The following is a 19,709-nucleotide window of genomic DNA, read 5'->3' on the forward strand; positions in this document are numbered from 1 at the left end:
GATGTGTCCATTGGACTACAGGTCAAATGTTGTTGATATGATCTGAGTTCATGATTAAAAAAAGAAAGAAAGAAAGCATAAAGAATTAAACACTGTTATCAATGAGAAGCTGAAGAAGGATAGCACTGTTCATCTACTGGGGTAAAAAGCTAACTAACTTTTGTCCTGGATTTTTGTAAGAAGTACCTTTCCACATGCGTATTGCAATTCCTCTAGCTACATCCAACAAAAGAACTCTGCCAAAATCATCTGTTACTGCTGCCAGTGTGTTACATGGAGACAGACATATACTTTCACCATGGCGTCTAGAATCTGGAAGCCCAAATCTGATATTTAAAAGAAAAAAGAAAGCAGAAATCAAAGTTCAATCTAGAAATGAATAAAAGAATAATGAAATACAGCAACAAAACAGACTGAATCTGATTTTACATGAATATAAAGAAATATGAACTTTGTATGGATTAATAGTTAAATTTACTAACTAATCACAACAGACATTTTATAATACAAAATACATAAGGAACTTTCTTCTATTATATAATAATACCTAAGTCTTATCTCAGAGATATTTGATACAGAATACCCACAACCTTATTTTTTCAGAGTATCAAGTACAACTATATCTTTGCTTGATTAAGCAATATGTCATATGAAACTACTCTGACAACCAACTAATTTTAAAATACTTTGCTCCTACACTCGCATCTTTGTCTATTTTTTCTTATTTCTAATCTTTTCTCTTTCTTCTCTAGATAGCATATCCTGCTGGTATCAGTGTAACTGCCTGAAGCAAGAACTTTCCTTCTTCTAAATAGTTATCTGTATACTGTTCTTGGTCTGTAATCAATCCTATTAGAACTGTGGGTAAAATAAAAGTAAGGAAGTACTGAGAAAGAACCAGAATAGATCATTTTGAAAAAACTTCCTGAGACAAAGTACTCAGAAACTTTGTTACATCCATGCAATGCATAGGGCCATGTGGCTTATTTCTTCATACTTGGGTGACTGGGGATGTGATATGTTAGATGGAAAAAAATCTAGAAGATAATCTTCCAAGACATTTTGAAGTGACGTGAAGTTGCTCAGTCGTGTCCGACTCTTTGCAACCTGGTGGACTGTAGCCCACCAGGCTCCTCCGTCCATGGGATTCTCCAGGCAAGAATACTGGAGTGGGTTGCCATTTCCTTCTCCAGGGGATCTTCCCGACCCAGGGATCGAACCCAGGTCTCCCGCATTGCGGGCAGACGCTTTAACCTCTGAGCCACCAGGGAAGCCCCAGTAGATAATTGTTATACCTCTTCAGTTGAAGAACATCTAAAAAAGGGGAGAGGTTTTTATTTCCCTTCATGGTGGTACTTTATATTGAGTAATAAAAAAGGATTTAAAAACAGAATCAAGCAAAACTCATGCCCTCTCCCTGCAAAACCTGACAAATCCACTAAATATCCCCCAGTACTGCTGGAACAAGCAAGGAAGCATAAGCCAGCATTATTCAAGCATAATGCTTGAATATATGTGATCCCATTTTTACTATTTTTTTAAGAAATCACTATGTCCTTTTTAAGGTTCTACAGCTTACCAATAAACTAAACTTTTTACCGAAAGAAGTTCAATAGCTATCAAAAACCCAATATTTCTACTGTATATCTAAGTGTATAGTGTTGTAAGCACACACCCAACACACACACACACACACACACTAAGCCATCTATTACATGATGGGGAGACAAGTGTCATTAAAACAGATAGGAACCACTCTTCTCATGAAGTTTACATTCTGGTAGAAAACATTAGTCTCACATTAATGACTTATAGGAGCTTCAAAGACTCAAGAAATCAATAAATCAGCTAAGCACATGGAAAGACCATACATTTAACAGTCCATTTCTAAAAATACTAAAATGCAAGAGGAGCACGACAGACTTGCCTTACAGCTAATGGGGTAGCTGGTTCCACCTTGGGTTTTTGCTTCTGGAAAGCTTCTTCTTCATGCTTGCTCTTCCAACCAAGCCAACCACTGAAAGAAAGAGCATTTAGACTAAAACCAAGGATTCCAGTGTTTTAATGTGCAGACCATCCAAATACAAGTTAAAACTAAGTGAGATGAAAATCAGATTATTTAAACTGATGTCATTACCTGGCAGCATTAAATAAAGCGGAAGTGAGTTTACTTGCCACTGCAAGTGCAACGTGAGATAATAGTGGTTGCGTGCTTCCCTGAAAAACAGAACATTTGAAAGATGACAAATAAACAAAATACACTTTCTAAATGAGATGCACTTTAAAAAGGTAGAGGGTAGAAATATAATCAGAAGTTTTAACTCTACAGTTTAAAAGTAAAATCACTAATAGTTTATAATCTTCATGATTTCTCTCTTTAAATTGTAGTCAATTAAAAAATCTAAACTAGGACATTGCTGCTGCTGCTGCTGCTGCTAAGTCGCTTCAGTCGTGTCTGACTCTGTGCGACCCCAGAGACGGCAGCCCACCAGGCTCCCTCGTCCCTGGGATTCTCCAGGCAAGAACACTGGATTGGGTTGCCATTTCCTTCCCCAATGCATGAAAGTGAAAAGTGAAAGTGAAGTCGCTCAGGTTGTCTACTTGAAAGCTATACAGTCGTGTCCGACTCCTAGCGACCCCATGGACTGCAGTCTACCAGGCTCCTCCGTCCATGGGATTTTCCAGGCAAGAGTACTGGAGTCGGGTGCCATTGCATTCTCTGAAACTAGGACATTAAAATGGCCTTATTCTAGCAGGGCTATTGATTTCTCATCCATATCGAACTAGCTCTTTTCCCTCTTTTTAAAATATTTTTTTCAGTCACTTTTTATTTAGAAATACTTCATATTGTACAAAACTTATTTTAAATTTAAGTATAGCTGGTTTACAATGTTCTGTTAGTTTCAGGTATACAGCAAAGTGATTTGGTTTTATATACACACATACATTTTCAGATTCTTTTCCATTACTGATTATTACAAGATACTGAATATAGCTCCCTGTGCTATACAGTAAATCCTTGTTGGTGACCTATTTTATATACTGGAGTGTGTATCTATTCATCCCAAACTCCTAATTTATTCCCCCCCCACCTCTTTTTTTAAAATATACTTTTGTTCAAGTAAAAAGACTGTTTGGACAATTCTGAGAAGGGCACTTTTTATGTGAGAAATCAGAGCTGCCAAGTCTCATACCTAAATCTCCCCAATTTTAGGGAGCAGTTTCACCACTTCATCAGCTATAGTTGGCAGCTCATTCTATCTTTACAATTCCTCATTTACACAACTCCCTCGTGGGCCAACATCACTAACAACTCTAAGCTTCTGACTACTGCACCAATATTTTAAGACAACTCAACTAAGAATTCGGGGCATCAGAAACAAAGAAGGCTGCTTATTTTACATTGACTTTAGTACATTTTCAGTTAATCTAAAGAATTTAGAAGAAAGTGAGTTGAGACTAATTTCAGCTTATACTGAAACTTACAAATGTAAACTGCTTAATCTTTTTAAGGCTATTACCATATCCAATTTGTATATACGTTGAAAATCAAAATCAATGATGAAACACTTACCTCTAAAGCATAGAAGAAGCCTGTAAATGGACTGGACCCTACAGTGATATACTGAGACATGGCTGGTGGGCTGTTTTTAATTGCTGCATTATATCCACCTATATTGGAGGCAGTCTTCATTTGATCAAAAGGGGACAGAGTCATAATACCTAATGACAAAACAGCAACAATATGTAATTTTAATGCACTGAAATGACACTGTCATTTTAGATTACCAGATTTTTATTTCAACTCCATTCTAAAATGCTAACTGCTGAGTGTCATTTAATAGATAAGTCATTTTTCAAAGCTACAAGATCAATGCCATAAAACATCCATAAGATATTAAAATTGCCATCTACAATTCCTCTAAGCTATAAAATATATAAAACAATTTAAACATTAATTTTTTAAACAGATAAAAACTTCAAATGGTACAAGAAGTATAGAATCTACCAATATCTCCAGGTATAGGTTTACTTTTTTGAGGTAACAACTGAACTATTTTCTTATACTGCTTTCCAGAAATGTTGTAGGTACATAAATGACAGCACACCAAATCAACTGATGTGTGCCTTGTTTTTTAAATTTAATAAAATATCAAGGAGACATGCCTCATTCTTGGCAGTCACTCAGAGTATTCCACTGTGTGGTCATGCCATAATTGATCCGACCTTCTGACGGACATCTGAGTTGGTTCTCACTTTTACCACTACAAATAATGCTGCGATATATGACCTTGACAGATCTTTGCATACCTATATATAAGCTCATCTGTATGGCAAGTTCTCATCAACAGAAGAACAGGCTCAAAAGGGGATCTACGTTTGTAAACAATTTTATTAAGTGCTGTGACCCGGCATTCCACAGCGGCAGCGCTGCCTCACATCCACACCGGAAAGGCAGCAGAGCACCTCTGCTCCCATATCCTCTCCCGCACAGTGAAAACAAACCCTTTCAAACATCTGCTTTTTAGTCCAGAAATCCCCAGCCTTCCATAATGAAGAGTTACTGCTGATCTCCCCATGGCGCTAAGAGTAAATGTAGACAATGCTGAGGAGCAGTAGAGGAAAAGCCAACATCTTTTAAATTCACCTGGGCGGCAGAGAGAGGAGGGGGCAAGTGAGCTTAGAGATCTAGAAAGTAAAGATCTGCTGCTAGATTTTGTCTCGGGCGATGTCTTCCAACTCAGATGCTCCTGGTACATAAAGACAGCCAGTTCTGAACACAAACATACTGCAGAATGGAACAGGAGTTATTCTCATTTTCATATGTATGTACTGCCTTTATTTTGAATGCATTGCTCCTGAAAGAGAGTCCTGGGAAAGGAACTGCTTTTTGGGTGTTCATAAGTAAACCTCTTACTGGATTTAGGATTTAAAGTCATCAAATTTTAATCCTTACCAAAGTTGACCTATTCTGAAAGATTAGAATGCCTGTCCTGGGTTTATGAATGAATTCATGATTCAATATGCAAAGTGTTTTTATGACATGATTACATACGCTGACTGTACCAGCACAAAACCAAAGGCTGAATGGTATCACATATAAATTGAAATTTTAAGTTTCAAAATGCTTTCTCTTCATACTCTACACACTATAGGTGTGTGACTTTGTTTTTTGAGTCACCAATTTTAGCATTATTTTTCACTGATTTAAGATAAATGAAAATATAACTTACAGTCCTTCTTTTTCTCTCCATATTCTTCCAATATATCTGTATCTGTTTTTAAATTAAATTCACATTCACCCTTCTCACTATAGAGAACTCTAAGCATTACTGCTGAGACAAGCTGCCTACTTTAATTACATTGCCTTAAATGTAAATTTTTTTTTTCTTCTGAATTTGTTACTACCTTGTCTTTTAGGGTTTTCCCTGAACATCTGAGGCCTTTCCACACTGTGAAACACCTTACAGTTCTTAACGTAAACTTCCGTAAGGTTAAAGTCACTGAATAATTTTCAAGGCCTGTATACTGGCTAAAGAAAGTCCCTTTGATAAAATGGCATTTGAACAGACACCCGTTTGAAGTGAGGGAGAGAGCCATGTGACTAGCTGGGTAAAACTCCAGGCAGAAGGGACAACTGCAAAGGCTCCAAAGTGGGAGGACGCTTGGTGTAGCGGAGGAGCGTAAGTAGATCAGCGTCGGGGAACACGGGGGTGAGGAAGGGGCAGTTCTGCAGGAGATACAAGGCCTTTGGGTTTTATGAGGAATAAGATGGGAAGCCACTGGAAGGTTGTGAGCAGAGAAGTGGCAAAAATATGACTTATATTCTACCAGGATCATGTTAGCTGCTACTGGGTAAAGACATTTTAGGAAAAGAAGAAAGGCAGCAGAAAGACCAGTTGGGATTTTCACTTCCTCAGTAGCTCAGGCAAGAGACAACAGTGGTGTGGACTACCATGCTGACAATGATGGAGAGGAGACGTGGTCAGATTCCGGATTTACTGTGAGGGTAGCTGAGACAAAGGTGGACTGGATGAGGACTGGTGAGAAAAAAAAGAGAATCAAGGATGACTCAAAAGCTTTTGGTGCAAGCAAGAGGAGACAACGAGAGAGAAGGACAGAGGAGGACCAAGTTTGATGGGAGAAGTCAAGAATTAGGTTTGGGATATGTTAAGTTCCGATACCCAGGGGGAAGCGTTCACCAGGAGCTGGAAAATGAGTAACAAGTTTAGTGAAGTCAGGACTGGAGTCAAAATGGAGATGCTGTGAGCTGATTTCTTGTTCTTGTGTTTCAGAGTTTTGAAAATAGGGGGTGGAAATATTTATTTTTAAATGTACTCCGATGCAGCTTTCATTCTCACCATTCCACTTAAACTTCTAAGAATCAATGAACGTTGTCAAATCTCCTTTCTTGAATTCTGTAACGCATTCCACAGTTAACCATTTCCTCCCAAATTTATACTGATAATCTGGACCTCTTCCCTGACCTTTAGACTCATGTATCTGTCTACCTGGCATCTCCATTTGGAAGTCTGCGTCAGAAGTTAATCTGTAAAAACCATAACTCTCCACTCGTTCACTCCTACCGCTTCCTTCTCCTATCCTCTTTTCAGCCACAGCCCGAACATTCACCCAGTTGCTCACACTTAAAAACTAAGAAATCTCTGATTCTTCCCTTTCTCTCTTTTCTAATATCCAGCCCTTGGCAAGTGCCAACCACATCTCCAATCTGTCTACTCTCTAGCACCACTGCCTCCTCCTGAGACAAAATCCTCATTCTCTCTTGTTCCAACCAACTCTTTGCTGGTCTCCTTGATCTCATTTCATTCTCCTTCAGGTTTTGACTGCACGCCGTCCCCTCTCCCCTCTAGACCAGGCCTCTGTCTCTGCTGCTCTCTCTCCCAGAATGTTTATCCTACGTTCACACAGTGGCTGCTTCCCATCCTTCGTGTCTCAGGAGAGGCCTCTGCTCACCTGTGTACCTAGTCCCCTTGTTCCTGTACTTCTGTCATAACCCTCTGCTTATTTTCATGATGCTCACTAACATTTTGTTATTACCCTATTTATTCATTTGGTTTAATTGTTTCTCTTTTGTCTCCCCATCACCAGAACCTAAGCTTCATCAGGGCAGGGGTCCTGTCTGCCTTGTATTTCTAGCACCAAAACTAGTGTCTGGGACACAACAGGTATTCATTCATTTTTTGTTGAATGAGTTAATCAGACCTTTATATAAAGATGTACATGGAATAAAGCTCATGGCATGCCCCCTCTTTTTTATTTCTCCATTTTGTAGGCTGGGAGATAAATGAATAGAATAAAATTTTCTATCCAATCATTTCTCCTAGCCTGTTTCAATGTTCCAAAGTTTAATTAACAGAACAAAGAAGTCACCTTGAACTGAACTCAACACTTTGGAGTTTTGCAACATTTCTGTGTTCACAAAAAGTAAAGATAAATGGAATGTCTACCAACAATGTGCTTATTACAGATTATAGGCAGACCTTGGAAATATCACAGGTTCAATTCCAGACCATCAAAAGAAAGTAAGTATCGCAGCAAAGTGAGTAAATGAATATTTCAGTTTCCCAGTGCAAATAAAAATATGTTTATACTACACTGTAGCCTGTTAAGAGTACAATAGTATGGTGTCTTAAAAAACAATGAACATACCTTAATTTAAAAATACTTCATTGCTAAAAATTGCTAACCATCATCTCAGCCTTCAGTGGCACCTAATCTTGTCGCTGGTAGAGGAGTTTGAAATATTTCAATAATTACCAAAATATGACATAGAGACATGAAGCGAGTAAACGCTTTTGGAAAAACAGCACCCAGAGATTTGCTTGACAAAGGGCTGCCACAAACCTACAATTTGTGAAAAATGTAGTATCTTCGAAGTGCAATAAAGCCAAATGCAATAAAACAAGGTCTGTCTGTATTCCATACAAGAAATGCAACAACACACAAAGGCGCTCTGTGTCAGGTATCTTCAGTGCGCCCCTCTGGATTCACACTCCTTCCTTCTCTCCCTCCCGGTGTGTGCATGTTATGAACCCAGATTCTGAGCTGGATTCAGACAATGGGAAGCCCCACCAGGAGGTCAAAGACAGAAAAGAAAATGAAGTCAGGATACGTATTTCCTTGGGACCATTAGTGAAAAACCACCCTGCTCTTAAGGTGCTGATTCTATTCATTATCTTGAACGAGTAGAATTTAGGCCTAGGAGGAGCTAACAGTCGCACTGCTAATGAGCCCTGAGACACTGGACTATCCAATTCAGTGTGGTTCTCCTATACTACGACTACCTCATCCAGTTATCTTATTTTTTCTTTCTTTATATTTTATGTGCTATTTGAAAACTCTTAACAAGCATATAATATTAAACAGAAAAAATAGGAATATATTTTAAAATAACATTTCCTTCTTCTCTACCGCCATTTCTACTCTTAGTTCAGAAGCCCATCACTTCTTACTGAGATTATCATAGCTTTCTTACTGCACTTAGTTTCTCGTCTTGACCCATTCAAGTGATTTTTCCAACAGGCTAAGTGATAGTACCATTTTCTTGTTCAGAATCTTTTAAGGACTCTCAACATGGTGATGAGAAAAATAAAACTTCCTGTGCACAGTATCCTAGGCCTTCACAATCTGGCTGCTCCTCACAGGCTGGCCTCACTCGGGCCAGTTCTCATTGTTTCTCCTGCACACAACGCATGTGATACTTGTTCGCTAAAGTGCCTCCCTGATGTTGTCCTCCTGGTCAAATCCCACTCATTCTTTCAATCTCAGATTGAGGTTAACCTCCAGTTCCCTGATCCCCTTGGGCTTCTCCTCTACCCCTGCCCTGGAGGAATAGGTCCACTTGCCGATTCTGACAACTGTCACATGCTATGATACCGTAATTGTTTTCACATGTTTCTCCCAACCAGCTACATGCGTCCTGACAGCAGAAACCAAGTCTCTCCATCTCTGCATTCCTCACACCTAACATAATAAGCCTTCAAATACAGGTCACAAGAAGACATACGCTTTGCTCTATACTTTGTTGATCTAAATGTTACATTTTTAGAAGACTGATCTGGCAATTACATGGATCAAACTCATCTGTATAAAACTTAAGTCAAATAGTGGGTGATCCAAGACTGTACAGTAGGGACTTCCCTGATGGTCCAGTGGTTAAGACTTTGCCTTCCAATGCAAGGGGTGCAGTTGGATCCCTGGTCAAGGGAACTAAGATCCAACATGCCTCATGGCCAATAAACCAAAACATAAAACAGAAGCAATACTGTAACAAATTCAAAAAAGATTTAAAAAATGGCTCATATTAAAAAACAATCTTATAAAAACAAAACAACAACAAAAAAAACTGTACAGTACTGCTTATGCTAAGGGCATAATTACTAAAACCACTACCATTCCTTAAAGACATTAACTTCATCTCTAAGTCTAAACTACCCTCCAAATGTCTCACTAAAGACAATGATTTTCTTTTCACATGAGAATAAATGTTATTGTTGTTGTTCAGTTGCTACGTTGTGACCAACTCTTTGCAACCCCACAGACTGCAGCCCGCCAGACTCCTCTGTCCATGGGATTTCCCAGGCAAGAATACTAGAGTGGGTTGCCATTTCCTTTTCCAGGGGATCTTCCAGTATCCAGGGACCAAACCCATGTCTCCTGCATTGGCAGGTAGATTTTTTTTTAACCACTGAGCCATCAGGGAAGCCCTGAGAATAAATCCTCATTTCCAATAAATGAGATACTTCTATCAAAAAGTATAAGAAGTTCCAAAAGAACTGGAACTAGTAATGGCTTACCAATACTAGCATGATCAATAATTGTGTCAATATCTTGTAGACCCCATTTCTTATACGCTAATGGCGGTGGCTGGATGTTCTCATTGCCTGATGCTGCAGCTGTCAAAGACAAAAATTAGACAAACCAAACTTAAATATAATGGAGAAAATGAAGTTTTACCAAAAATCATTAAAAATATAATAACGACTTATTATTCTAAACTAATTAAAAATAAAGTAATATAAACCATGCATACAGTGAGATTTACTCACACAAAGACAATATACATAAAATACATATATTAAAAGACTAACTTGGCTGACATAAGAGATTCTGGAACACTTAAGGAATTAGAAAACATGACTAAAAACTCTAGACTACCATCAAAAATCAAGGTGAATTCAAACTGCAATTGAAGCCAAGTATGCAATTTCTCCCTCTTGAGAAAGACAGTGAATAAAATCCCTGAAGCAGCAACCAGTGTCTTAGTGAAACCTGATGGTACACCCAGCAGAAGCACACATGACAAAACAGAAAGATCTCAAATGCAAATAACTGAGACCAGGCTTGACAGAAAGATATGCTAACAGCGACAGCACCGCCAAGAAAATGAAGGGAATGCTGATCACCGACCATGGCATTTCCACCCAGGGAGAGAGGAACGGAAAGAAAAGCAGCGGCTACACCTGGGGCCACAGGTTCATGCACAAGACCCCACGTGTCAGTACATTCTCAGGCTATGTATTAGAATACAGCTGGATTCTCGTCATTTATTCAGGAAGGTGAAGAAAAGTACTCTGACAAAGGAAAACAGTAATCCTCTGAGCACTTCAGATTTGAAAGTAAGGCCAACCAGAGAGAGTTTTCCTATACTGTGAAATGAAAGTCACAGCAATCTGTAGCTAAGTAATCAGATATTTAGAGCAACTTACAGTAAGAGGGCAGTAAATGGCTTACTTACTTGCTAGGAGATAAAATGGCTTTATGATCTCATACATAATAAAATAAATGGCAATTCAAAAGTAAAAATGAAATGGCTAATGACACCAATTAAAGCATAACTGTCTATTTCTAGTTTATTTTACTGCAGAATTCTTATGCATAGAAAATTACAAAATTCTTAAACCTATAGAAAATTCTTATAGAAATTTCTATAGAAAATGACATATATACTAATGGTGACTATTTGAAATTTCTCCAAAATAAAAGACATTGAAACTTTACATGGACTAAATTTAAATAATTTAAAAGATTATGAAAATAGGTATAAAAATTCAAACAAATGTACTACTAAAGAACCACATAACCAAGAAGATACTGATCATATATATCCACCTGTTGAAAAAACAGTGAAAACTGTTCTATTGCAATGTGAGATGCTGCATTCTCTCCCTGGAAGAAATTGCTTCTTCTGTGTCTTACAGTTTAGTTCTGGATTTATGAACAATCTTTATGAACTGGATAGCACATCTGAATTAAACTCTACTTTATGGGAGCTAAATCATTTACAAGCTAAACTTTGCTCTTTTTAGGGCCATGAAGGCTCCTTTATTCCAAACCAGAAGAAAATGGGGTAAATCAGCACCAACACTGGTATCTGCACTGACTTGGGGCTTTTTTACTTTTAATATCTTTAAAACTGGAATCTTAAAACTGATGGCATGACTCTTACTGGCAGCATTTTTGCTTCTTATTGGAACAGAAGATAACAGTGCATCTTGATTTTTAATGAAACACAATATCCTCTTCTAAAGACAAAATAGCCTCAGAGTCTAAACTATGGGTAGGGAAGGTTAAAGTGCACGGTTCATGCCAAAGTCTGGAACTGACATAGTTGCCTACATAGATTATATTTAGGGCTCTTAAGTGTTCTCCGTTCAGAAGTGTTTCAAGTTAGCTAAAAGCAGCTGACGCTGCCTGCCTGTTGAGTCCTGCCTAGTGTGAGGAAAACGCCCCCTGCACACACTCCGCTTTCTTCACCCCCAGAGAGTGGAAGCAAGGCAGAATCACAAGATTTTAGTATGCTGGCCCAAGTGGCGCTCATCTAGTGAGAAATCTGGTTCCTCAGTGAGACACAACTGAATTCTCTATCCCAGTGCTGAACTTCTCTCTTAACTGGCCAGGACATATTGCTGAATTAGTAAAAAAAAAAAAAAAAAAAAGCCAACCATTCAGCTGGCAACATGAGAGCTGAAGATCTAGTCCTCACCTTTATCTTACTAATTAAGCAATCTATTGTGCTTAGTCGCTCAGTCATGTTCAACTCACTGCAACCTCATGGACTGTAGCCTGCCAGGCTCCTTTGTCCATGGGGATTCTCCAGGCAAGAATACTGGAGTGGGTTGCCTTGCTCTCCTCCAGGGGATCTTCCCAGCTCATGGATCAAACCCAGGTGTCCCGCACTGCAGGTGGATTCTTTACCATCTGAGCCACCAGGAAAGCAACCTACTACGCTCCCATTTCTATAGTAGTGGGTTTTTTTTTTCTTCTCTTTAGAACTAGTTCAGAAGGCCTTTTTAATTTAGAAGACACATTTTCCTAAGTAGATTAAATTAAATAAGACAAATATCACCACAAGTTAGCTATTTCTTGCCCCAAATTACCTTTTGCTACCTGATTTCGACAAGCACGAAGAGACTGAAAAAGGCTAAATCCATCAATAGTCACAATGGCAGCTGGATATAATATACTCAACTCTTCATTCTGTTAAAGGAATAAGAAAGAAGAAAATATTTCCATTATTGCCAAATAAGCATATCTATGTTTCTGGTATAGCTGAATATCACGATTAATGTAAAATAAACAACCGTCAAACACCCTACACACAAGACAACAGCAGGCAGAGGAATAGTAAAAAACAAATAGACTTTTTTTTTAAATGCGTTTTAGTAAAGGACTTAAAATTCTTCTCAAATATGAGCCTTTGTACATGGTGAATATTTTCAGGATAGACAAAGGGAGTAACCCAAAAAAGTACAAGTTTCATAAAAGTGAAATTTAGTTACTATATGGATGCAAACAACACATAGAAGTAAAAAGGAGAGAAAAGAAACTCACCTGAAATCCCAGACGTATTTCAGTATATAGGGTCATACATAATCACACACTTTTGTACAAGACTATACCATATACAGTATTCTGTAACAGGTTTTTCCTTATTCAGTAATATATCAATGATATTCTTCCATTTCAGTAAGTGAGCAAATCAATTTTTGTTGTGGCGATGCTGTATTGCATCATAGGTACCAAAATTTCAGTTATTACTGATGGACTTTAGTTTGGTCTGCTGATTCCAGTCTCCCTCTTTACCATCCACACTCCACAGCTGGAGTGATCTTCCTGAGACACAGCAGAACAAACTACTCCCCTGATTAAATCTCTCCACTGGCTCCCTTCTGCACTTAGAATAAAACCTGAACTCTACCCAAGCTTCAGGATGGGGCCTCTCCCTCCAACATCATCTCACCCCTCTCCCTCTGCACCCTGAACACAGAGGTCACTGCACCTTCACCTCCCAAGTCACTGCCTGCCTTTCTTTAGATCACTCAGGTCTTGGCGCAAATGTGGTTGCTCTGAAAGGCTACTCCTGAGTTTGTCTCAAACATCAATTCCATTTCCTTGTCTCCATTTCAATCTCATCAACGTGATTACTTCCCTCACGGCACCTATCAGAGGCTGGAAACATCCTGGAAAATCTCCAGCTGTTCATCATTGGTTACCCTCCATCACCTTCAAACTGTAGGCTCCACAAAAGCAGAAACCCTGCATGTCTGGTTCAAAAATGGATTCTCAGTGATTACAACTGGGCTGGGCACATAACGGGCAGTAAATAAATGTTTATGAATGAATGAAATATTTTCATTATTACAAACATCACTGCAGTAAACATTATCTTTTGTATATTATCTTTTCACATCACTTTGATCTAAATTCCTTCAGGGAGGTCTGTTGGGTCACAGAGCATTCAATTTTCATTTTCATTCATATTATTAAACTATCTCAAGGAAGTACCTATCCGTTTATAATTCCACCGACAATACATGACAGTGCCTGATTCTCCCTCTGTCACCAAGTTTTGTTAATCTTCACCTTTGCCAATCTGAAAGGTGAAAAATTATCCACATGTAGTTGCTTATAGTTCTGAGATTATCAGTAACATTCACAAGTTTATCATATGCTGTCGACCAGTTATATTTCTTCTTTGGAGAACTGCCTTGTCCTTTTTTTCTACTGGACTGTTGGAGTGTTTCCATTTTTAAACAACATTTCTGTGGGCCACAAGGGGTGGGAGCTGATGTTGGGGTTCACATGACAATTTGACAACGCCTAGCTTACGCAGTCCACCGAGCATGGCGGTGGGGGAGAGGTCCCTGACAGGGAGGAGCTAACCACCAGCTAGCCAAGTATCTCCAAAACAAGACTGTTTTCCTGAAAAAGATACTCTTACAAACACCAATGTCCAAAAGCTGCAGAAATTGAGCTAAATGATAGGGATCTCTGTGCAAAAACCACAGAAGAGGTTTCTTTGGCATTCCAGAAAACCATCTCCCTTTAGAATCTTCTCCTGCAATGATCAGTCGTCCCACCTACTATACTCACTGCCCCCGGAACTGAATTACAAGGAAATCTGCTCTTGTGATCTTTAATAGATGTGGGAGTGCACTAAAGATGCAGCAAATAGATATTTCTGATATACAAACTGATATATATTGGAACGAATGATGCTTATGTAAAATACAGAGTAACAACAAAGACTTCCCTCCATGTGTTTAATAAATATTTTTCAGTGAAGAGATTTTGACTCACAAAAGCAAATAGCAAGCAAGTATTTAAATCTGAGTTATATTTTTCCACCAGCTCTAAAAACAGATTATTACAAACACAGTCAAGTTTAAAGTATTTAAAGAGCCTTCATCTTCCAGGGAATTTTTTTTTTTTTTTAATTAAAAAAAAGGGAAATGGCTCTTGAGAGGCAGCTTCAATAAACAGATCACCGTCTTGGATTTCCAACAGTTCCTTGTTTGTTTCCTGCAATAGTTCCATTTTCTCCCAACTCCTTACGATCAGCATTGTCACTTAAGTCTTCAGCTTTCAGTTTCATTTTCCTATAATGGGTCCTGGGAAGAGTTCGTTCAGTATCTGTGACTTCAATCATCATCTTCAATCTAGTCTTTGTGCCTCTGGGGTAGTTCTGTATCACTATAGGCATGATGGTATTTTCATTTTATTTCCTACTATCACCTCAAACATGTACAAAATCAAATGCCTCAATGCAGGAGATCTTAGAGCCAACTCATTTTTCTCTTTAAATTCAACACCTTGGGACTTTCTTGGTGGTCCAGTGGTTAAGAATCTGCCTTGCAATGCAGGGGATGCAGGTTCAACCCCTGGTAGGGAACTAAGATCCCACATGCAGTGGAACAACTAAGCCCAGACGCTGCAACCCCTGAGCCTGAGCACAACTAGAGAGTCTGTGAGCCACAGCAGAAGATCGCACACGCCACTACTAACACCAGATGCGGCCAAAAAAAAATTCAGCATCTCGATACAGTACTCAGTCCTGTCAAATGTTCCTCCCTTTTCCCACAGCCATTCCAGTCCTGGCTCGCAGCACTGCACTCTATTACTGATAACTGAAAAAACAGGATAACTAGCCTCCCTGATTCCAGATTCTCACAAGTCCAATTCATCCAGAACAAGGTCCTTCAAGATCCCTTTGATGATACTACTTCCTTCTCATATCTCTGCTAAGTCACTTCAGTCGTGTCCGACTCTGTGTGACCCCAGAGACGGCAGCCCACCAGGCTCCCCCGTCCCTGGGATTCTCCAGGCAAGAACACTGGAGTGGGTTGCCATTTCCTTCTCCAATGCATGAAAGTGAAAAAATAAAGTGAAGTGGCTCAGTCGTGTCCGACTCCCAGTGACCCCATGGACTGCAGCCCACCAGGCCCCTCCGTCCATGGGATTTTCCAGGCAAGAGTACTGGAGTGGGTTGCCATATCTCTAGTAGCTTCTAAATCTTCTGAAGCAATTCTGATTTTCACTTCACTTTCAAATTTATGAACAATCTGGTCACTCAGACTATTAGACAGTTTCTCAGTTTCTAACACAGTTGCTGTCTCACAGTTCCATGTTTGAATCTTTCCTGATTTTTTTTCCCAACTACCTAAAATATTTTCCCTTCTTTTCTAAGTTCTATACCCATTTTCAAGGCTTAATTCAAACTACCTCCTCAACGAAATTTTCCTTTATTACCCTAGTCCTAATTGAGCTCCCTCTTCTCTAAATTTGCACAGAAGTTATTCTGTTCATGTAAATTAGCAACTCATAAGGTAATGCTTAATACTACTGATTAACTCAATCACCAGTATGAACAGGTATTAGTCTAGTCTTTCTTACTGGTTAAATTTCACTCCAGTCTATCTATCACACAATTTACGTCCACAAAGGAACACAATATATATTCACCTGCTTACTTCAAACCTCTTGGAAGCCAGACAGCACAAAGAGAGAAGGCATATTATATAGTTTTGATGATGTACCACACAAGATGTGCTGAACAAGAGCATATTAGTTCATGTGCCTCTACAATTACTGTAGACACAATCAAAATTTTTGACTGTGAGACAACCAAAATCTCACACAGCACCTAGGAAGAAGTGAAAACTGTGGAATGCCTTAAACACTCAATAGTATTTTCTCTATCAAAATTTTCAACGAATATAAAATATTTTCCACAGTAAATAAAAACTGAATAACCCCTTTTCTGAGAAATAGATTAGTGCAATATAGTAGCACTATTAACAACACAGCTAAATCTTTTTTCTTTTACTCTACATACTTTTAACACCTACGTCCAAATAAAAAAGATATAAGGTTATATAAAACCAATTTTTACCTTAAGTCACTATTAAGTTCTAAAAATGAGAAAACCTTTTGGTTTCCAACTTAAGTGTTTTATTTCACTGTAGAGCAAAGCATACAAAATTTCAGTAAGTAAGTAAAAGCAAGACTGGTGTTCCTTACTCAGCTATGAATAGCTTCTATTTCTAAAGTCTGACAGCAGAGCTCACTGTGCCACGAGAAGATACCTTAAAGTTTCCACCCAACAAGAAGGAAGAAACCACTTCAGAGTAAAGCCACTGTCCCTCTGGACACAATCTCTTACGCTACCTGCTCAGTCACGCCAGGATGTCGTGGGATTTCGTAGGTCCTGCATTTGAGCTGAAGCACTGAGTCCTCATTCAGGAGCTGAGCGAGCAGGAGCACGCCGTTCTAGGAGGAAGCACAGAGACGAGCCCTGCTTGTTTTCTTACCAATATACCTGAACAGGTGAGGCTGGGCAAAGAGCGGCGTTTCCCCCACAAGTCTTCCATGGATGCCAGGTGGTCAGTCTGCAGAAGAACATGGCTTCTCTTCTCTATAGTTTACAGCAGAACTTTCTACCACCACTTCTCCCCTATCCCAGCCTTCACCCCCATAAGTAATAACTACACATTCAAGTGGCAGGGAGTGAGTCACAAAGGAGTGTGATGGGAATGCGGAACCAGGTTTTCCAGTCAAATGGTGCCTTTCAACTGCATAACGCTCAACTCACCTCTGTGTAGAAGCGTACGTAACCCGAAGTAAAGCCCACCACGATGCAGGTCCAGTCTGGACGTCCAGTGGAACTCCTGTTACAAACAAAATCAATGATCTTAAGAGTTCATACATCAAACCAAAAAAAAAAAAAAAAAAAAAAAAAGCCTCACTTGACTCACTTATCCTTACCTCTTCTGGCTTGCTAGTGGGATGCACAGAGCACTGGTTACACATTCCCTAAAAACAAAGACAAAATCATATGTTTACCCAATCAATTTATCAATGACTTTTCTATCTCTATGTTTGGATGTTAAAGGACAATTAAGTGGAAGATGAGTTCTGTGGACCAGTTGTATCCAATACATAAATTTAAAAAATGAGCAAAACTCCACCATAAGGAGGGTAATAAAACCCATTCACATAAAAGCTAATGTCACATTCGCTTGAGGGTAATAAAAAAACAGTATTTTTCTTTCTGTATTGTCATGAAAAGCATAAAAGTAAAAAAAGCAAACCTTTACCATATACAACTGATTATACACAAAAGTAAGAAAACATCAAGGGATCACCAAGCACTCATTTCCCACTGTTCCCCTCTCCTCCACATCAGTGAAGAACTTGGGCAGAAAGTGGGAGGAACTGGCAATCACATAACAGGCAGACTGCATTTCTGTTGAGAACATGATTCTGGAGACTTGCCATATTTCAACTGGCTGGCTTCTTTTTTTTATATTTTGCAGAAATTGCTGCTGATAACCTATTTCTAAGCACCTGATGGGCTGGATGGTCCCTAAAAGATTTTTTTTTTCTGACATGCAGATTTGAGAAAAATTTGTCCCACACACAGAGACAAGCCTCAAAATTAAAATAATGCCAACTGACTTCTTCCTTAAACTGTCAAAACTCAGGACCATCACCAGTTTATTCAACAAAGTATAAATCCTCTTCCCCATATATCAAACTAGACACCAAACAAAATGAATCTTTTTGGTTGGTTGTTGTCTCTAAGGTAACTGAAAACATTAAAGTAACACACTAGCATAAGTGGGTGAGGCTCTTGACAGCCTCGGGCCCTCCTGTCATGCCTCCATGCTTAGTCATATCTGACTCTTTGTGACCCTTTGGGCTGTAGCCTGCCAGGCTCCTCTGTTCATGGGGTTTTCCAGGCAAGAATACTGCAGTGGGCTACCATTTCCTTCTCCAGGGGATCTTCCCAACCCAGGGATTGAACCCAAATCTGTGTTTCCTGCATTGGAGGTGGATTCTTTACCCACTGAGCGATCCGGGAAGCCCTAAAGTAACTGAACCTTGCATGTGCATTTCTGACAGAAATTAAAGGTCTTCAAAATGCTTAGACTAAATGACTCAAGGAGAAATAGCATTTATTTTGACAAGAGTAGAAAATAATTCACTGAATCTCTACAAAGTGTCAGGCATGTACTATGGATTTCTATTTGATTGTCTTTTATCTAAATTTAAAGTCTAAAGAACCTATTCATTCCAACTAGATAACTTTCAGTCATAAAAATTTAACTGAAAACAATTTTTGGCTGCAGGTTCCAGGCTAGCAGCTCCATCACGGAACCATGCTAGAGATCTAGTTTTAAAACTCTAACCAGGTAGGTAAGAAACTTGAATTTACTAACTTGCATTTCTTAAGTATTTATGAGTTTTAAGAATTAATGTAGCACTGTCCCCTTTAAGTACAAGCTCAGTGCTAACAAAGCAGAGAGGACCATGGCAGCCCTTGACTTTTTGGCTGAATAAAATTAACAATGAGGGACTTCCCTGGTGGTCCAGAAGTTAAAAGTGCACGCTTCCACTGCAGGAGACACAAGTTTGATCCTTGGTTGGACAACTAAGATCTCATATGCCATGTGGTATGCTTTAAAAAAAAAAAAAAAAAAAAGAGAGATAATAATAACAGAGAGCTAAGGAAAAGACTGTTCGTGGGGTTCTCAAGGCAAGAATACTGGAGTGGTTTGCCATTCCCTTCTCCAGGGGACCACATGTTGTCATGGGGTTGCAAAGAATCTGACACGACTGAGTTGACTGAACTGAAGGAAAAGACAAAATATAGACAGGATATTATGGAATTCTCTCTGAACTCTCCTGTAAATCCTCTCCAAACGCAAGGGTTGTTTTTTTTTTTTGGTTCTTGGATTAATAATTACATGGTTAATAAAATTAAAGTTTACTGCCCAAATCATGCTCTACAATCTCTAAAGCTGCAACGAATATACATTTAATCAACATTCCAAATGACGAAACATCTTAGCAGACTGATATACAAGTCAAACAATTTCACATATACATTTAACATATGGAGA

General features: G+C 38.9%; 1 protein-coding gene and 1 non-coding gene across 3 annotated transcripts in view; both read right to left on the reverse strand.

The window, feature by feature from the left end:
* Window positions 1-19,709, reverse strand: part of RAB3GAP2 (RAB3 GTPase activating non-catalytic protein subunit 2) — a 100,908-nt gene that overhangs the window by 40,167 nt on the left and 41,032 nt on the right. The window contains exons 5-13 of one of the 2 annotated variants that reach the window (XM_055581924.1): window positions 17,569-17,616; window positions 17,396-17,471; window positions 16,972-17,073; window positions 12,402-12,501; window positions 9,819-9,917; window positions 3,575-3,723; window positions 2,138-2,217; window positions 1,928-2,017; window positions 187-326 (exon numbers count right to left, since the gene is read on the reverse strand). In XM_055581924.1, coding sequence (XP_055437899.1) covers window positions 187-326; window positions 1,928-2,017; window positions 2,138-2,217; window positions 3,575-3,723; window positions 9,819-9,917; window positions 12,402-12,501; window positions 16,972-17,073; window positions 17,396-17,471; window positions 17,569-17,616 — 884 coding nt within the window. Of the gene's footprint in view, window positions 1-186; window positions 327-1,927; window positions 2,018-2,137; window positions 2,218-3,574; window positions 3,724-9,818; window positions 9,918-12,401; window positions 12,502-12,855; window positions 13,370-16,971; window positions 17,074-17,395; window positions 17,472-17,568; window positions 17,617-19,709 lie in introns of those variants that run through there. The other variant, XM_055581925.1, reaches the window with a different exon arrangement.
* Window positions 7,287-7,418, reverse strand: LOC129654386 (small nucleolar RNA SNORA36 family). The gene has a single exon (XR_008715465.1). It is a non-coding gene; the product is annotated as a small nucleolar RNA SNORA36 family (small nucleolar RNA).

This window comes from Bubalus kerabau, chromosome 5 (assembly GCF_029407905.1).
Source record: "Bubalus kerabau isolate K-KA32 ecotype Philippines breed swamp buffalo chromosome 5, PCC_UOA_SB_1v2, whole genome shotgun sequence".
NCBI classification, from domain to species: Eukaryota; Metazoa; Chordata; class Mammalia; order Artiodactyla; family Bovidae; genus Bubalus; species Bubalus kerabau.